This window comes from Anarhichas minor, unplaced genomic scaffold, assembly GCF_050575085.1.
Source record: "Anarhichas minor isolate MPS153535 unplaced genomic scaffold, ASM5057508v1 ptg000058l, whole genome shotgun sequence".
Classification (NCBI taxonomy): domain Eukaryota; kingdom Metazoa; phylum Chordata; class Actinopteri; order Perciformes; family Anarhichadidae; genus Anarhichas; species Anarhichas minor.
Genome location: NW_027466504.1, coordinates 10,191,820 through 10,206,862, shown reverse-complemented (window position 1 = coordinate 10,206,862; position 15,043 = coordinate 10,191,820). Strand labels below are relative to the sequence as shown.

At 42.6% G+C, this 15,043-nt stretch overlaps 1 protein-coding gene across 1 annotated transcript in view; it reads left to right on the top strand.

The window, feature by feature from the left end:
* Positions 1-1,377: 1,377 nt before the first annotated feature.
* itga9 (integrin, alpha 9) overlaps positions 1,378-15,043 on the top strand; it is a 46,747-nt gene continuing 33,081 nt past the window's right edge. The window contains exons 1-12 of the mRNA XM_076076666.1: positions 1,378-1,777; positions 2,062-2,189; positions 3,312-3,418; positions 5,546-5,663; positions 6,749-6,816; positions 10,485-10,614; positions 10,697-10,782; positions 10,875-10,937; positions 11,388-11,525; positions 11,964-12,069; positions 13,933-14,027; positions 14,648-14,738. Coding sequence (XP_075932781.1) covers positions 1,587-1,777; positions 2,062-2,189; positions 3,312-3,418; positions 5,546-5,663; positions 6,749-6,816; positions 10,485-10,614; positions 10,697-10,782; positions 10,875-10,937; positions 11,388-11,525; positions 11,964-12,069; positions 13,933-14,027; positions 14,648-14,738 — 1,321 coding nt within the window. The 5' untranslated portion in view covers positions 1,378-1,586. The remainder of the gene's footprint in view (positions 1,778-2,061; positions 2,190-3,311; positions 3,419-5,545; positions 5,664-6,748; positions 6,817-10,484; positions 10,615-10,696; positions 10,783-10,874; positions 10,938-11,387; positions 11,526-11,963; positions 12,070-13,932; positions 14,028-14,647; positions 14,739-15,043) is intronic.

Here is a 15,043-nt window from a genome sequence, read left to right as displayed (position 1 = left end):
CTCCTTTTGTCACTCCTGTATCTTTATTGCCATTCAGTATCTTAAGGTACGTGTTAAATCCAATAGCGTATCTCATTACCTGGTTTTAATTGTTTGGTCTGTCTGACAGAGGATAAACTATGATAACATCCTGTAGAAAGAGACACGTGCATATTTTCACATGAAGGACACACACGTGTGTTAGACCATTGAAACCCTCATTTAATGGGAATCAGAATAAACTTTATTGGTCAAGTGTGTTGACAAATACAGGGAAGTTGACTTGAAACTTTGAACACGTATAGCCAGCCTGTTACAGGTCAGATTGTTAGTATCTACTTCTAGTGGACGATTTTGCTAGATTATATATAGTGTGCTTAGCCATACATGTGACAATAAAATGATATGTACATGTTATTGCACAGTGTATATATTAGTGTAATAGTGGTTCAAACCTTAGGGCTCGGGACCCCCACAAGACTTTGCAAAGATAAATTGAGAGGTTTGCCAGAAGATTAAGAAATGAGAGAAGCAGAAACAAAAATGTTTCCACCACACAATATTCAGACTCATTTACTCTTTGCCTTTTTATTGTAAATCTTGATAGTTTGTTTCGTGAGGACTGTAAAAGGTATTTAAATTAAACAAGGAAATTTAAATCAGTATTTGTTTGACCGGACACAGCTGGTGATTGGGTTGCAAGTAGACATTGATTTTGCTTTAAAGGGACACCCGTCACACACGTATTGGGAAGTACTGCTGTTATATATAATGTATTAAGATGATTTGTCTCCAGAAACCATATCCGAGTGGGTTTTTATTTTGTAAAAGTTTGCAACAGAAGCTCTATTAGAAGCTTTGAATTCCTTATATTACAACCGTTTACGCATGTCTTTTTCTAATTGTGCTGACTTTAAAAAGGAATTGCAATATCCCTGGGGATTTTTGTGCCAATAAGTAAAATCAATAAACTTCTCATTGAAATGAAAGCTTTAAAAAAAATATACTAATGAGGGCGTTACACTGTTCATTGTTACTGGAAAACGTTAGATGGCAGCAGTGCGCCCTCATCGCTCAATTGAGGTGAGTGGAGTCCCCAAAGCCCACGGATGAAATGTGATGCTTTGCGCCTCAAAACCATCCGCGTCTCCCCATGACCGCGTTACTAGTGTCAGGGTACCAGAGTGAAAACACGCGTTCCGGTTTCACCTGTCACATTAAAACCCTCGCTGGCCTCCAAGACTTGTTTAAGCAGTTTGATCGGCGGTGATGCTTTTATTTTGACTAAAACTTGGTTCATCCGGTCGTGTCCCGGCTACCCCTTGCTAACTTGACGCAAGTGACCGCATTTATCTCCACGGCGCAGGGAGCCTGCGAGCAACAACTTTCTCAGATTGACACAGAATGGAGAGAAGCTGACGCACCGTTATTTACCGGACCGTTAACTTTCCTCCTGCCATCACAGCCTTCACGCTGCGTTAGACCAGGGAAGTATAACTGAAAGATAGTTTTGTAACAGTTTGAGCACCGAGGAGCTGACAATTTCCCCTTATTATTTTTTTTCCCCCTTCTTCTTCTTTTTGGACGCTTTCACCGCGTTATTACGCATGATGCGCCAAGAGATGGCTACTCCTCGGAGACACAAAACGGGAGTACAACATGTTTTTTATGCTTATCTCTCTATTTCAGTGGCTTATTCTTACAATATAGATCTAGAACATCCTTTGGTGTTTCGCGGACCAAATTCAAGTTTTTTTGGCTACTCTGTGCTGGAGCATTATCATGACAGCACACGCTGGTGAGTCCCATGTTTTACAGGAAATGTTGAAATATTCTGTCAATGATGCACGGAGTTTGTACTTTTGAAGCAAATGTCTGAGGGTCTCTGGAGCTCAGGCTGCATCCACATCCAATGCATGCAAAACAATCATTCTTACTATTCTCAATGAAACGCCATTTCTGTTGGCGCTGTGACTTTTTCTGCTTGCAAAAGATTTTCTTTTATTTCCAGGTTTTAGTGGCACATTTTAAAGACACTGTAAGGTGTTTGTCCCATCCTCTATCCTCTCCTCATTTCTGCAGGCTTATAGTAGGGGCTCCAAGGGCAAACTCAACCTACAGTAGCTCTGTGCACTCTCCTGGAGCTGTATATAAGTGTCGAGTTCACAGCAACCCAGAGCGCCGCTGCACAGAGATGGATCTGGGAAGAGGTCAGTCCCCACTGCCTGCAGCATAAATATGAGAGCATTGACAAACTCTACTGCAACCTCAGGCCAACACATGCACCCTCAAACAATAGAAAAGTTCACTATCTGGTGGTACAGTCCACACACACACACGCATTGAGCCTTCCTGCAGCTTTTTCTTCTCTTTGCCTAAACTCCCCCAAGCATCTGTTTTGTTTTATCAGAATAATGCGGCTTTATACTGCTCTTAACAGTGCGACATTTGTTCTTCTGGTTCTGAACTTGCTTTTCGGAGACATCCAAAAGACAAGAGGGCTCTGTGTGCAGAGGTCCATAAATATTTTTGATAAATATGATTTAGCTTCTACTAATATTTTCCAAGCATGTGAGCCAAAAATTTGAGCTTCAAACCCCCCCCCCCCCCCCCTTAGCCTCGGCTCTGTTCTTGTGGTCAAGAAAGCCGGGGTGCAGGAGTAGCTTTAATATTAACTCTGTGCTCAGTCAGTGTGTCACCATAAAAAACATACATCATCACAGTGAGCGTGTGCTGCTTGGTGCTCAGTGAGCCACATGGACCAGAGGAGCTGAACTCTGACGGGCCTCTGGGAACACACAACACACACTGACACACTACATGCTACACAGCTGCATGCCATTGTGCTGAATCAGTTGTCTGCAGGAAGAAAGAGAATAAACTCGGGGAAGGGAAACAGTGATCTATTATGTCAGAGTTGGACTGTTAAAAAGTTGTCCCTGACATTTTGAAGTGTGATTTACTTTCTTTTGGCTTTATTCTTCTAACTATGCACATATGTAAATAGCATTACAAAGCAGTATGCATCTTTGACTTGTTTAACACTTAAATATTAATATTGATAGCAACCTAAAAAGTCCCGTGTCTTTGGTCTCTTCCTTAATGTAATAACAGCTTTTTTTCCTTTGAGTAAAATTGACTGCTGACGGCTGTACAACCTATACAGCATTTAAACCTGTGTAAACATCCCACGCACATTAAGCAGAAGTGAAGACTGAAACACAGAACGCAAAGAGCTGAAAATGGCTGACAAGTTAACAAGTTATTTGCTCCAAGAAAACCTCCGTCCCGATGACTCAACGGCTGCAGAAACTGCTCTCGTTGTCTTTCAGGAAACAAGCCGAAAGAGTCGTGTGGGAAGACGTGCCAGGGAGACAGGGACGACGAGTGGATGGGGGTCAGCCTGGCCCGCCAGGACAGAGCCAATGGCAAAATACTGGTGAGTTCAGGGACGCACCGCCGCACTCACCTCCCAAAATTGTTTAATGCGAACCACGTACACTCGTAAAAGCAGACCATATTTAGACCGACATCATTGTTGCTCATGTCTTACCGTGAACCACACTGTTGAACCACAGCTGGTCTCAAGATTACAACCCTCCTTCAATGAAAACGGCCTTTCCTTCAATTCTGTGTTACATGCTCACAAGCTTTGACTTGCATAAGTCAAAAATGAACTTCGAGTTCTTTTGCATATTCAAAGCTGGAGTAACAGCTGAAGTCAGACAGATTTGGAAACTGCTGAGTGGTTACATAATACTGTGAAACATCTACCTCGTGTTTGGGGCTGGAAGAGTCAGTGGAACTGGGTTTGTCAAAAGTGGAATGTTGTTTATAACAAATGGGAGAGGGATTTAGAGAAACTAAGACTGACTAGTGGTGCTAATCCCAGAGGTGCTCGGCTGGGTATTTGCACAGAGATCATAGGGCAGCTGGCAGAGTTTGTTTAGGCTTCAGTCCCTCTGCGGTGGTCCCGTCCAAGGGCAGCCTTTGATTAAACGTTAACCCCCAGTCCCCTGCGGTGGGTAGCGAGGGAACCAGCAGCCTTCCTGAACGGTTTGAAGGCGACTGCGGGCCGGGCAGCTCTTGAAACACTCAAGACAGGTGTGTGTTTGAATACCTGTCGTTGATTGACCTCCTCCTACGGGAGCCAAGCAAATCACAATAATTCCTAAAGACGTCCAGATAACTGCTTGGCCTTTTAAACCTCTATTATTTTCAATATGTTTGTCTTTAGTCCATTTTTTTTATACCTCAGTGGAATGTATTGGCATGATTTTCAAACCATGACCCCAAAGTTCTTGGAGTTGTCAGTCTTTGGAACTTGAGCATAGAGTAATAGAGTAACATGATGCTTGTAGCTGCACACTCTTTGGCCTTTCAGACGGGAATATGATAAAAGAAAGGTGACTTTCTGCCACGTTTTTTTTATCTCATCTGAAAGGACTCAGGTTTCTGTGCAACAGGAGGGAAATGGCTGCTTGGCAGATGTGTACAGTGGTGATTTCATCTGCGCTTTCAGTGAAGGCCTTGTTTGTGACCAGTGAACCCTTTAACTGAACAGGAACAAGACAACAGCACGGACTCCAACCATAAAAGCCTTCTTTGCTCCTTCGACAAAACAGTTGCTCCGAGAGCTCCTTCTGCTGTGTTTGTATCAGCTGATTGATCTTTTCTTTAGTTCATGCTGGTATTGCTGCTGCTGTTGTCCAAGCCGTCCTTTGAAACACAAGTGTTTCTCAACGCGGCATCTTCTGACGCTCTGTGTGTGCCCACAATCTGCCGAGCTCTTGTATTCATTTAGATTGGCTATGTGCGTGCGTGGGAGTTGGGGGAGTTGGGGGGGGGGGGGGGGAGTTAAACAGTGCGAGGGGAAATGAAGTGAACTTTGTCTGCACAGAGGCGTCCAGATCTGTCCCCAGAGCCACAGGAGCTCCACCACCATCCCCCCAGGGTGCTAAATTATTACCACATTTACACATTTATGTGGCCTGATTTGTGCCAGAGTTTGAAATCGAGTCTATATTATCCTGTTTGCTTATCGATCTGTGGAATGTTTTATTTTGAAAAACACAGCGGCAAAATATTGTTTCGAGAATTACTCACTGTCCGTTGTAGAAATGTACCCCCACGTTTCAGCAGCGGCATAATAAAGTGGGAGTTTGTTCTATGTCTTTTGATCCGCTGTCTGAACTTTTGGCTTCTCCAGCTGCCTGCAAGGAGGAGCCTGTTTTTGAAATTACAACTTTTAAAAGACAAATGTCGAGGCGAAGATCTTCTTGCTGCATGTTAAATGATGCTTAGGAAACACAGATCTCACGCTGCAGATGAGATATTCACACCACAGACCATGGCTGTTACGGTCAGAGCTATGGATGGGCTTTACTACCCCCTCTTATTGACGATCATTTGACAGCCGCAGAGACACACTGACTCCAGCCCAGCGAGGAAGGGGCTTAAACAATCAGCGTGGCTGAAGGAACGCCTGCATGCAGTCTGAAGTGTTTGTGTTTACTGCATAAACATGTGTCTGAATTTGATCTCCGTTCCTGCTTTTCTCTCGCAGGCCTGTGCTCACCGCTGGAAAAACGTCTACTACGAGCACATCCTTCCACATGGATACTGCTCCATCATTCCTCCCACTCTCCAGGGCGGGACGAAGCCGCTCATCCCTTGCTATGAAGGTACAGTCAGCGCACACATTTGAACCCATATCAGCCTCTCACATTAGGCAGACGCAGACACTGGGAAAGATCAAATGCGTTGCTGGTTATGGGTTTAGTCCAGTGGCTCCCAACCCTTTCTGCCTCGTAACCCCTTAAATTTAAGCAAAGACCAAGGTTATAGCCTCAGTGTGGAGTTGTGAGCAGCTAAAGTGTAATCTTCCGTCTCACACTGATTTTTAAAAGCCTGGAGATTTATTCCATAACAAAAAAAAGAATAAATTGGTCTGTTTATCCTTTTACATATTATCAGCACGTGATCTCTCTGACCTCTGATTGGTGTGATCTCTCTTCCTCAGTCCAACACAAGTACTTTGGCAAGAGCCAGCTTCTGCTATTGATGGGGTTTGTTAAGCCAAATATATGAGCATGTGTCCGGTGGAGATGGAGAGTTTGTATTCCCTACGCACCTTTTTGCGAAAGAAAAACATTTTCTTGAAGCACAGATTTTTTGGCTTTTCTAGAAATCAGGTGCTTTTAAGGAAAGATTTGCTTGCAAAATAGAGAAAGCTCATTTTGTTATGATTGTAGTAAATCCAATCCATTTGTGCTGCAGGTAACTTTCTTCGCGCACTGTCTACAACACTAAAAATCAAGTTCCATTAAAAAATGAAAGTACTATATAAGCTGACTCATGCCAATGTGTTCTTAATATGTTTTGATATGTGACTCACAGCTATTTATCAAAGCCCGTTTTACACCTTAATTGGTCTCCCAGGTCAGGATTTCACTTCCTTGTGTCTCTCGTTGCCGTCAGTTGTGGAGAAGCCAGGCACGCCGTGCATGGGACCGTATTGATATTGCATTTTGCACAGATCCAAGCTCAATATTTTTGTAACCTGAGAGCAGTGTGTCCCCCTTCCAAGTAAAAGGTCTTCTTGTTGAATGTGGTGTTGCACCCCTTCTCCCAGTCTGTGTTCTAGCCCCAGACTCCTCGTGGATAGGACTGGGACTTTGACTAGCTCCATATGGAATGCAGGAAAAACTCCAGTAAATGCTGGCTCAAGCACACAGTGAAATAATTTGTGGTTTGTTTTTTCTTACAGACTATAAGCAGAAGTATGGGGAAGAGCACGGCTCGTGCCAAGCCGGGATAGCGGGAGTTTTCACGGAGGTCAGTAACAGTCCTTGTTCGTCTTCTTAATCCGTGTAATACTCTTGTTGTGTTCGTCGCTGGTTGTCATCCAAACTCTGTCGCCTGGACAATCATGGCACCTCATCGGTCAATTCACTGTTTGGTAAACTGAGCACGTCTTCAAATGCAATAACAATTGCAGTTCTTTGCATTTTGGCAAACCCCTCCCCGTGCTCTTGAAGCGCTGGAAGACGGCTTGTTCAATAACCTCTGACCTAGGTAACGAACGCACCCCCCACAATCTACACGCAAGACTTTCTTAGCCTGCTTAGGGAGGCGAAAACCAGGATAACTTAATACCACTGGCCACCGTCGTATCACTTATTTCAGGCTAAAAACGTCGGCCTTCACGACTACCGGATATCAACGGATTTAGGTGTGTGTGTGTGTGTGTAATAGGTGTGGGAGGACTGGATGTACTCCAGGGTGAACCCGCTCTAAAGGGCCACCGCTGGATGAGGAACCCCGTGTGGTTGGGAACCTCGCTCGGTTATTAAGGGCAGCTTCAGGACCCTGGCCCTAACACCCCTAATTTAGATACCAATCTAACCCCTATTTTTTCCTAATACACCTCAGCTAATGTCTAAACATTATCAACCAACACTGCAACATCACATAATGATACATTAGCAGAGCTTCAAAATCAATCTGAGCCAACCAAGTTAGTAAATCACAACGATGATGAACAACACCATCCTAACCTTAGCTTGTAACATGAATGTCATTCAGATCACATGTCTAGTACATGTGCTGCTGTCAGCCTATCCCAGGGGAAGAGCACCCTTATCTTGAGGAGACTACGAGGGCCCCATCACAGATGAGCAACACTGGACTTTGGTTGGAATGCACAAAATACAAACCAGTTTTATTTGTTTTTTTTTACAAAAGGTTATAAAAATGAAATAATAGATCATAAAAGATCTCAAATGTACCAAGTTCTCAAAAAGCTCAAAAGCACCCAAAAGCTCGTCCAGAAGCCCCAAGCCAAAAAAGTCCCCGATCCTTTCTTGTCTCCTCCTTCTTGTACCCTTCTCTTTTGCGCTTTCTGCAACCTCCGGGTCCATATAAGGTATACAACAGATCGTTCTTTAATCATTGGACAACACAGTTCTCATAGTCGTATCCCTTCTGACATACCTACTTTTTAAGTTTTAATGCTTCTCTGCTGTAACAATAGATCAATAGAACTCATCATAGAAATAAAAATAAAAGGAGAAGTAGACAACTCTCATAAAATACAAATAGCACCTTGAGATAGGGTTTCCTCTTTTTCTAAAGGCCACAGGGGCCATCTTCCCTATATGATATGTAGGTGTTAAATTATAATGCCAGATGCTCAAACCACATGCCTTAACTCTATTTGGGAGCTGGCCTCTCGCTCCTCAGACAGAGGAGCGAGAGATACTTTTTGCACGTATTTGTTTAATCCATAATTTCAATAAATTGATTAATCAAATGGTGTATCAATTATTTTAATAGCAAATAGGGAGATAGGTTCTTAGGGTGTAGTGTGTCTCGGACATTCATGGTGGATACCTTAACAAAACTATTATTATCTTATACTGTCTCTCATTTTCTCACTTAATTGCATGATATCCGTTAACATCATCACACATTTCAAAGACCTTTTTTTTTTTTGACTCTCTAGTAGATTATATATGTGACTGAGGGGGAAGTTTCACCCCAAATTGATTTAGAAGTTAAATGATGTGGAACATTCTTCAGTCAGACATACATGAGTACTTGTGTCAAAGCAGCCAGCCCTCTGCTGACTAACTGCTGATAACTGTTAGCTTATGTTTCCATAGGAAGATACAGCAACCTCACCTGACCTGGTGTGGTTCCACAAGATAAAACGTTTAAGAAAATACAAGTTTCCTTTACTCTATACTAGCATAGATGCTCGAGAGTTTTGTATCAACATATGACATCATCCTTGGGTTAACAATACATTTTTGTATCTTACTTATCTGTAAGCCGTCTAGAAGCCGTCTGCAGTAAGCAGGACAAATAGATTTAACATGTAAATGCATTTGAGCAAGAAATCTATATTCACAAAAATGTGCAAATGAGGAATACATTGAAATTTGAATTTGACCAGTTTAGACAGTTTGTTTGCTGTACGCTAGCAATATAAGTATTTCCTGATGTTGTCCGTGAGCGGCATGTTCTGCAAAGGACCTTTTCAAGTCTCGAATTACAGTTACGCTCAATTTGGCACATACAGTTAAGTACAGTGGACTGTAACTAACTTAACAATGTGTCTTTGGAGCACAGCGGCGCCCTCAGGGTGAAACCATTCTTACTGGTGAGAAAGAGTCTGATGAAAATTTTTGCTAAATAACATTGTTTCAGCTTTCTAGTTAGACTGGCGCAAATCACAAGCAACTCCACCAGAGCCGCAAACAACTTATCGATTAGTCAGTCAACAGAAAATTATTGTTTTGAACATTTATTAATCGTTGAGAAGTGAGAAACTCCAATCATTCTGTGGTTCGTTAAGGTGAGGCCTTGCTGCCTTTCTCGACTGTATATCATTGCAAACTGAATATCGGACAAAACAAGACTTTTGAACCCTTGAGCTGTGGGAAACTGTGATGAACATTTTTTTCACTATTTTCTGACATTTCCCAAATGTTTTTCCTGTCACGGATACTAAAATGGGATCATTTCACATGATCTGCCTGCTAACTTTTCTTTGACTTGTGTGTTTCCAGAGCCTTTGAAAATGTTGTTCACGGCTATTATGAACACTTAAAGCAGTGTATGACATCATGTTTTAGGAATTTGTTTCATGATTTTATGAGTAAACCCAGGTAAGAAACACAACATTTAAGTTGGAAAGAGGTGTGAAGCTTATAAGTGGAGCCTTATTGATTTTTTTGTGTGTGTGTGTGTAAGTTTTTTTTAGTCAGCATCATGTGAAAGCTTTAAATAACACTAAAAGGGAAACCTTGTGGCTTTAGCCAAGAAAATATTCCATTAACATTGGATTCTACAATAACGCTACTGTTTTAAAACCTAAAAGAACATCATCAAACCCACTTTTTTCACAGACTGAGGACGTCAGTGTTGATCTGTTAAAGCAGTTGAACAACCCTGCTTTAAAAAATGTGAAGAATTTAAAGAAAAGATGTCCAACTGTTCAACCTTATCCTTGTCTGAACCATGGTGCCCAGATGTTTGAGACCACAGCACAGGGGCTATTCACTGCTGAGTGAGGTCCTTACCATGTCAGGCGACTACACACATCCTCTGAGACAGACGACACACTGTCAGGTTTTGAAAACCAGGACTCAGCGAACAATGGCTACACTTCTAGGGCAGCAGAGCGTCTTAATTGCCGTGCTCTGGTCCCTTTAATATCCGTGGAGCATCACAACAAAAAGCTGTGAACAACTCATTTTACAGCTGTCAATTCTTCCTGGACTGTGAATTCCTCATCACATCAAAGGAGGCCCCTTCAGCTGGCACGCCATCTGGCTGTGTGGTTGAGAGCAGATAACACAAACCAGTCTGTGGCCACTGGTTAACCATACGTTCACCCAGCAGCACTTTTTTTTTTCTCTTTTCTTCAGCAGGCTATAGATGTGCAGAAGAGGGTGAATCACAGTCATGTGAATGAATGTGATTTTTTTCATTTTCAGGAGCTGGTGGTGATGGGGGCACCGGGGTCGTACTACTGGACTGGGACGATCAAGGTGTACAACCTGACGTCTGACTCTTTCTACAGCCCGAACAAAGAAGACGTTGACTCCCACAGATACAGCTACCTTGGTAAGAGCTTGTTAATGAGGGTTATTGTGTTGAATGTTAAAAATACAAGTGAAAATGTGCTGCAACGGATGATTGTTTCCAGGCTACGCTGTGACTGCTGGACACTTCTCCTCTCCTAATGTAATAGACATCGCTGCAGGGGCGCCTCAGCACAGCGGCAGTGGAAAAGTAGGCACTTCTTCTTCTGTCTTATTTCCAGCTGTTTGAATTTAAGTCATCTCGTGTTGCTTGCTACACTGATTTGCTTTTCTCCCGCACAGGTTTACATTTTCAAAATCGACGGTGGGTCTTTGGTGAAGAGCTTTCAAGCCTCAGGGAAAATGGTATGAGCCCGGATGTGGTATTCTTCCAGTGGTCTCTGGCAGTCCTGTTTTTAATCATTGAATTACATATAATGCTTTGAGGCTGTTGTTATACTATTCAACCATATTTGATTTAACCTGATCTGCCTCAGGGATCGTTGTGATTCGTTGCAACCGGCTACTCTGATTGCTTTTGTTGTCAGAACTACCCTGTTTATGTCTGCCTGAAGTGTTTAGACAGCAACAGCGATTTTAAAGAAGGAACACGCTTGCCAGAAAGCAAAGCCAGGGAGGTAGCTAATGCTTTCCATTCAGAGTAAACAAAAGGAAGTCAGGGTGGCTTTAATGCTGGTATAGATATATATAAAAGGGGAGGTGAATCCAGTCAGAGCGTGAATCGTATGTCAATGGTATGAACTGAAGGAGTGTCTGTGATCTGACCCATTGCTCTGTGGCTCGGCTTGGTTCCAGATGGGCTCTTACTTTGGCTCCTCATTGTGTGCAGTTGATCTGAACCAGGACGGCTTGTCGGACCTGCTGGTGGGGGCACCCATGCACAGCCAGCTCCGGGATGAGGGCCAGGTGTCTGTGTACCTCAGCAAGGGCAATGTGAGTGGGATTCGTGGTTCAGCAGGAACATGAGACCATAACCTGCTGATATATTTTACTCCAGTGTGTCCGCTCTCTCTGAACAGTTCCATACTGTTATCATTGTCTGTAGTGTCAATTTTCAGATTTGCTCATGTTTGATTTCTTTCTGACCATGTTTATTATCATGAAATTAGAAAAGAAAAACCAGTGGAGCATTGTGAGACTCGGCTGTGAAATTATTTAACCGACCAAGACTAGGACCTCTGTTTGTACGTTTTGTATTTATGAGTTACTGCGAGGAAGTTGACTGTTTGGTTGTTAAATTGTTTTGGATAAAAGCCAACTAACTGCAGTCGTGGCCAAAGAATTTTATCGGAGCGCTGCAATAATTTCACTGCAGCAGTCTACGGTAGGACATCTCTTTACTGACGTTATCTGGCCTGCTTCTGTTTTCAGGGGGTGATGGAGGAAGAAGGAGTTTTGAGTGGTGACAATGCTTTCAACGCACACTTTGGAGAATGCATTACCGCAATCGGAGACATAGATGATGATGGATATCAAGGTCAGTACAGTAATAACAGAGTAGTGGTAACATTTAGAAACTGCATGCATGAATCCATAAAGATGTTTTATTACAAACAGTGTCCACTTACTTGCTGGTTTTACCTCTCTATAAATAGTCGCTGTAAATAGTAATTCAATAACACAACCTGAGAAGTTGAACTGAAAGGCATCTGAAACTTGTGACAAGAGGTCACAAGGCACTGGTTTCCGTTCAGGGGTCAAAAACCATAAAAGGTTGGGAACCACTAACATACTAGGACCACACTGGATGTGTAACGTGTTTCAGTCCATTAAACATAATTAACTTGTGTTGTCCAGTTGTCTTGACCATTTTTTACAACCGTGCCACAACTTCTTAATTTGCATGGCAGCCACTGTTTTTAATTTAGTTCACTGTGATGTGAAACTTGCAGTAAAACCTGCTTGACGTAGTATCCACTTGTTATATTGTTATTTTTGAAGTTAAATTGTTTTTGTGTATAGTGATACATTAAGAGAAGAGTCTTTAAAATGATCCTTATGAATCAGCTTCTGCAATGCAAACCAAAACAAAACATATTCATTTCCTCTTGTGCCTCAGATGCCAGAGAGTCCTGAAATGCAACAAAAAGGAGGTCTTTAAATTCCAAAGTACTGGTTTTGTCCTTTAACCACTTAACTATCTCTGTGCATATAAACCGTTTGCAACACTGGAGCCCCTAGTGAGCGGTCATAACCCATATGGGGGTCTTGTAATGGTCCACAAGTGGTCAATCATCTAAAATCCAAGCAATTGCAAACCCTTTAAATAGCATTCATTGCTCTTAGAGTGACATTTTGCTTTAGTCATGAAACAAAACTTTCCTCTGTCATCTGGTGAGTAATAAAGTCACACAGTTTATGTTCCCCACATCAGCACACAAGCAATCGTTGGCTGTTTGAGAGTCTCAGTAGGTGCAACAAAACCCGTCATTTTCACAGACGCTTTGTTTTCATTACCCTGCGGCGAGGGGGCTCTTTAGAAAGTATTGCCCTCTCTCACCCTCGTGTGCATCGTGTGTCATCCAGATGCAAACTAAATTATCCACACACACACACACACACAGACATTTACACTGTCTGTTTTCCTGGCACTCGCATTGGCTTGGCTTTGAGGGCTCGACTTGGCGTCCATCTCCCACTCGAGGCCGGGAGCTGCTGCCTGGATTCATCTCCGTGCAAGATTCGCCTCGAGGCTTGCAGCCTGGCACAACGTCTCTATTTGTGTGTGTGGGTGTGTGTGCAGAGAAAGATGGCAGCTGGGAATCATAACTCATCCTGTAACTCGTCGCTGTTTGAGTGACGAAAGAGCCAGACTTGCTCGCCGACTGACAATCTATTATTTACAACCTAACTGCTACAATTTCATTTGAAAGAACTACTGTAGAAATCAGAATACACACAAGAAAACATTACTTGTTTAATTCTACCTCTACATAATGAGTTAATCATTGTGAGATATTTACAACAACAAAAAAAAAAGAGTGCCATTTGTTTACCATTTCTGCTTTGGTATGCTGCACCACATGGCCTGGAAGTGTTTTGGTTTATAAAAAGAAAGTTTATATGTGGAGTTTCTGTGCAAATGGGATAAGGAGACATTGTTTCAGTGCTCTTGCCAGCACTTTATAGGCTTGTTTCCATTCTCTCAATGGTCGCACAAGTCTTTATGGCCACTAACGACACTTAACTGTCTATTAAGGCACTTACTGTAACAGCTTGTTTCCCAGAGTTAATGAAAGCTTTTGTACACATTCACAAACACACACAGTCACATACATGCTCATTCATTTCTCTGCCATCTTTTCACAGAAACACTTTTGTCCTCTATTTGTCTCCTCAGATGTAGCCATAGGAGCCCCTAAAGAGGATGACTACGGAGGAGCCGTTTATATCTACCATGGGGATGCCACAGGAATCATCAGAAAATACTCCATGGTAAGAACTCCTCCGAGTGTCACATGACATGACAATATCATGTCGATTTATTTATAGAACTAAGCAAAGGATTACATTTTGATTATCTTTCCCCTCATTTCTAGTAGTTCCACTAAAGGTTCACCTGCAAATGTTACATTTTGATGAAACCCATGCGTTCAGCTTGTGTATCGAGCTGTTGAAATAGCGGATTGTGGTAAGGTCGCAGGTGGTGATGTTGCCTCGGGAATCCCCACATAGCTCTGAATGAAGAGCAGGCCACTCTTCGTGGGCTTCTTTTTTATCAGGGACTACAAAGTATTTAAATCTTGAAATTCACCTGTTTAGCCGCCACATCATCACTACTGAGCTGTTTTGAAGTATAGAGCGAGAACCTGGAGGCGACTAGCTCAGCTTGGCATAAAGATTGAGGGAAACAGCAATCCACCTGCCAGCATCTCCAGGGCTCACTAATTAACACAATTTATCTTGTTTAAAATAAACTTGCGTTAAAAGGACTAGATGCAGTCTGACAATGAGCTGAGAAAACGAAACGCAGAGCAAAAACAAATCATGCAATGTTCTCTTTTGTCCATGTTGGCTCACATGTATAACTTGAGGGCCGGTATCATCTGTTACAGAAAGTGTCTGGGCGCAGTGTAAACCCTGGTCTGCAGATGTTTGGCCAGTCAATCTCCGGCAATGTGGACATGGATGGCAATGGATACGCAGGTAAGGTCGTACCAGAATAGATGAAGGCTTAACCACATCAGGGAGATGAAAACATCAAATAGGAAAGGATGACAGTATGAAATGTTTGTTTCTGACTCTCATGCTGATTGTGCAAAGCAGTGCACAGACTCGTGATGGACATATCTGCTGTTTACTGCATTCCACAGCTGACATTCAGACTTAGCCAGCATGACAGTTAAAGACCTCTGTGCATTGTTTGGGATTTGCAGGTGTAATGAGTGCTGTCAGCAGATGTTGCATTCCCATCATATCCTCTTTATGGCTTTCCAAATCAACCCTGTTTA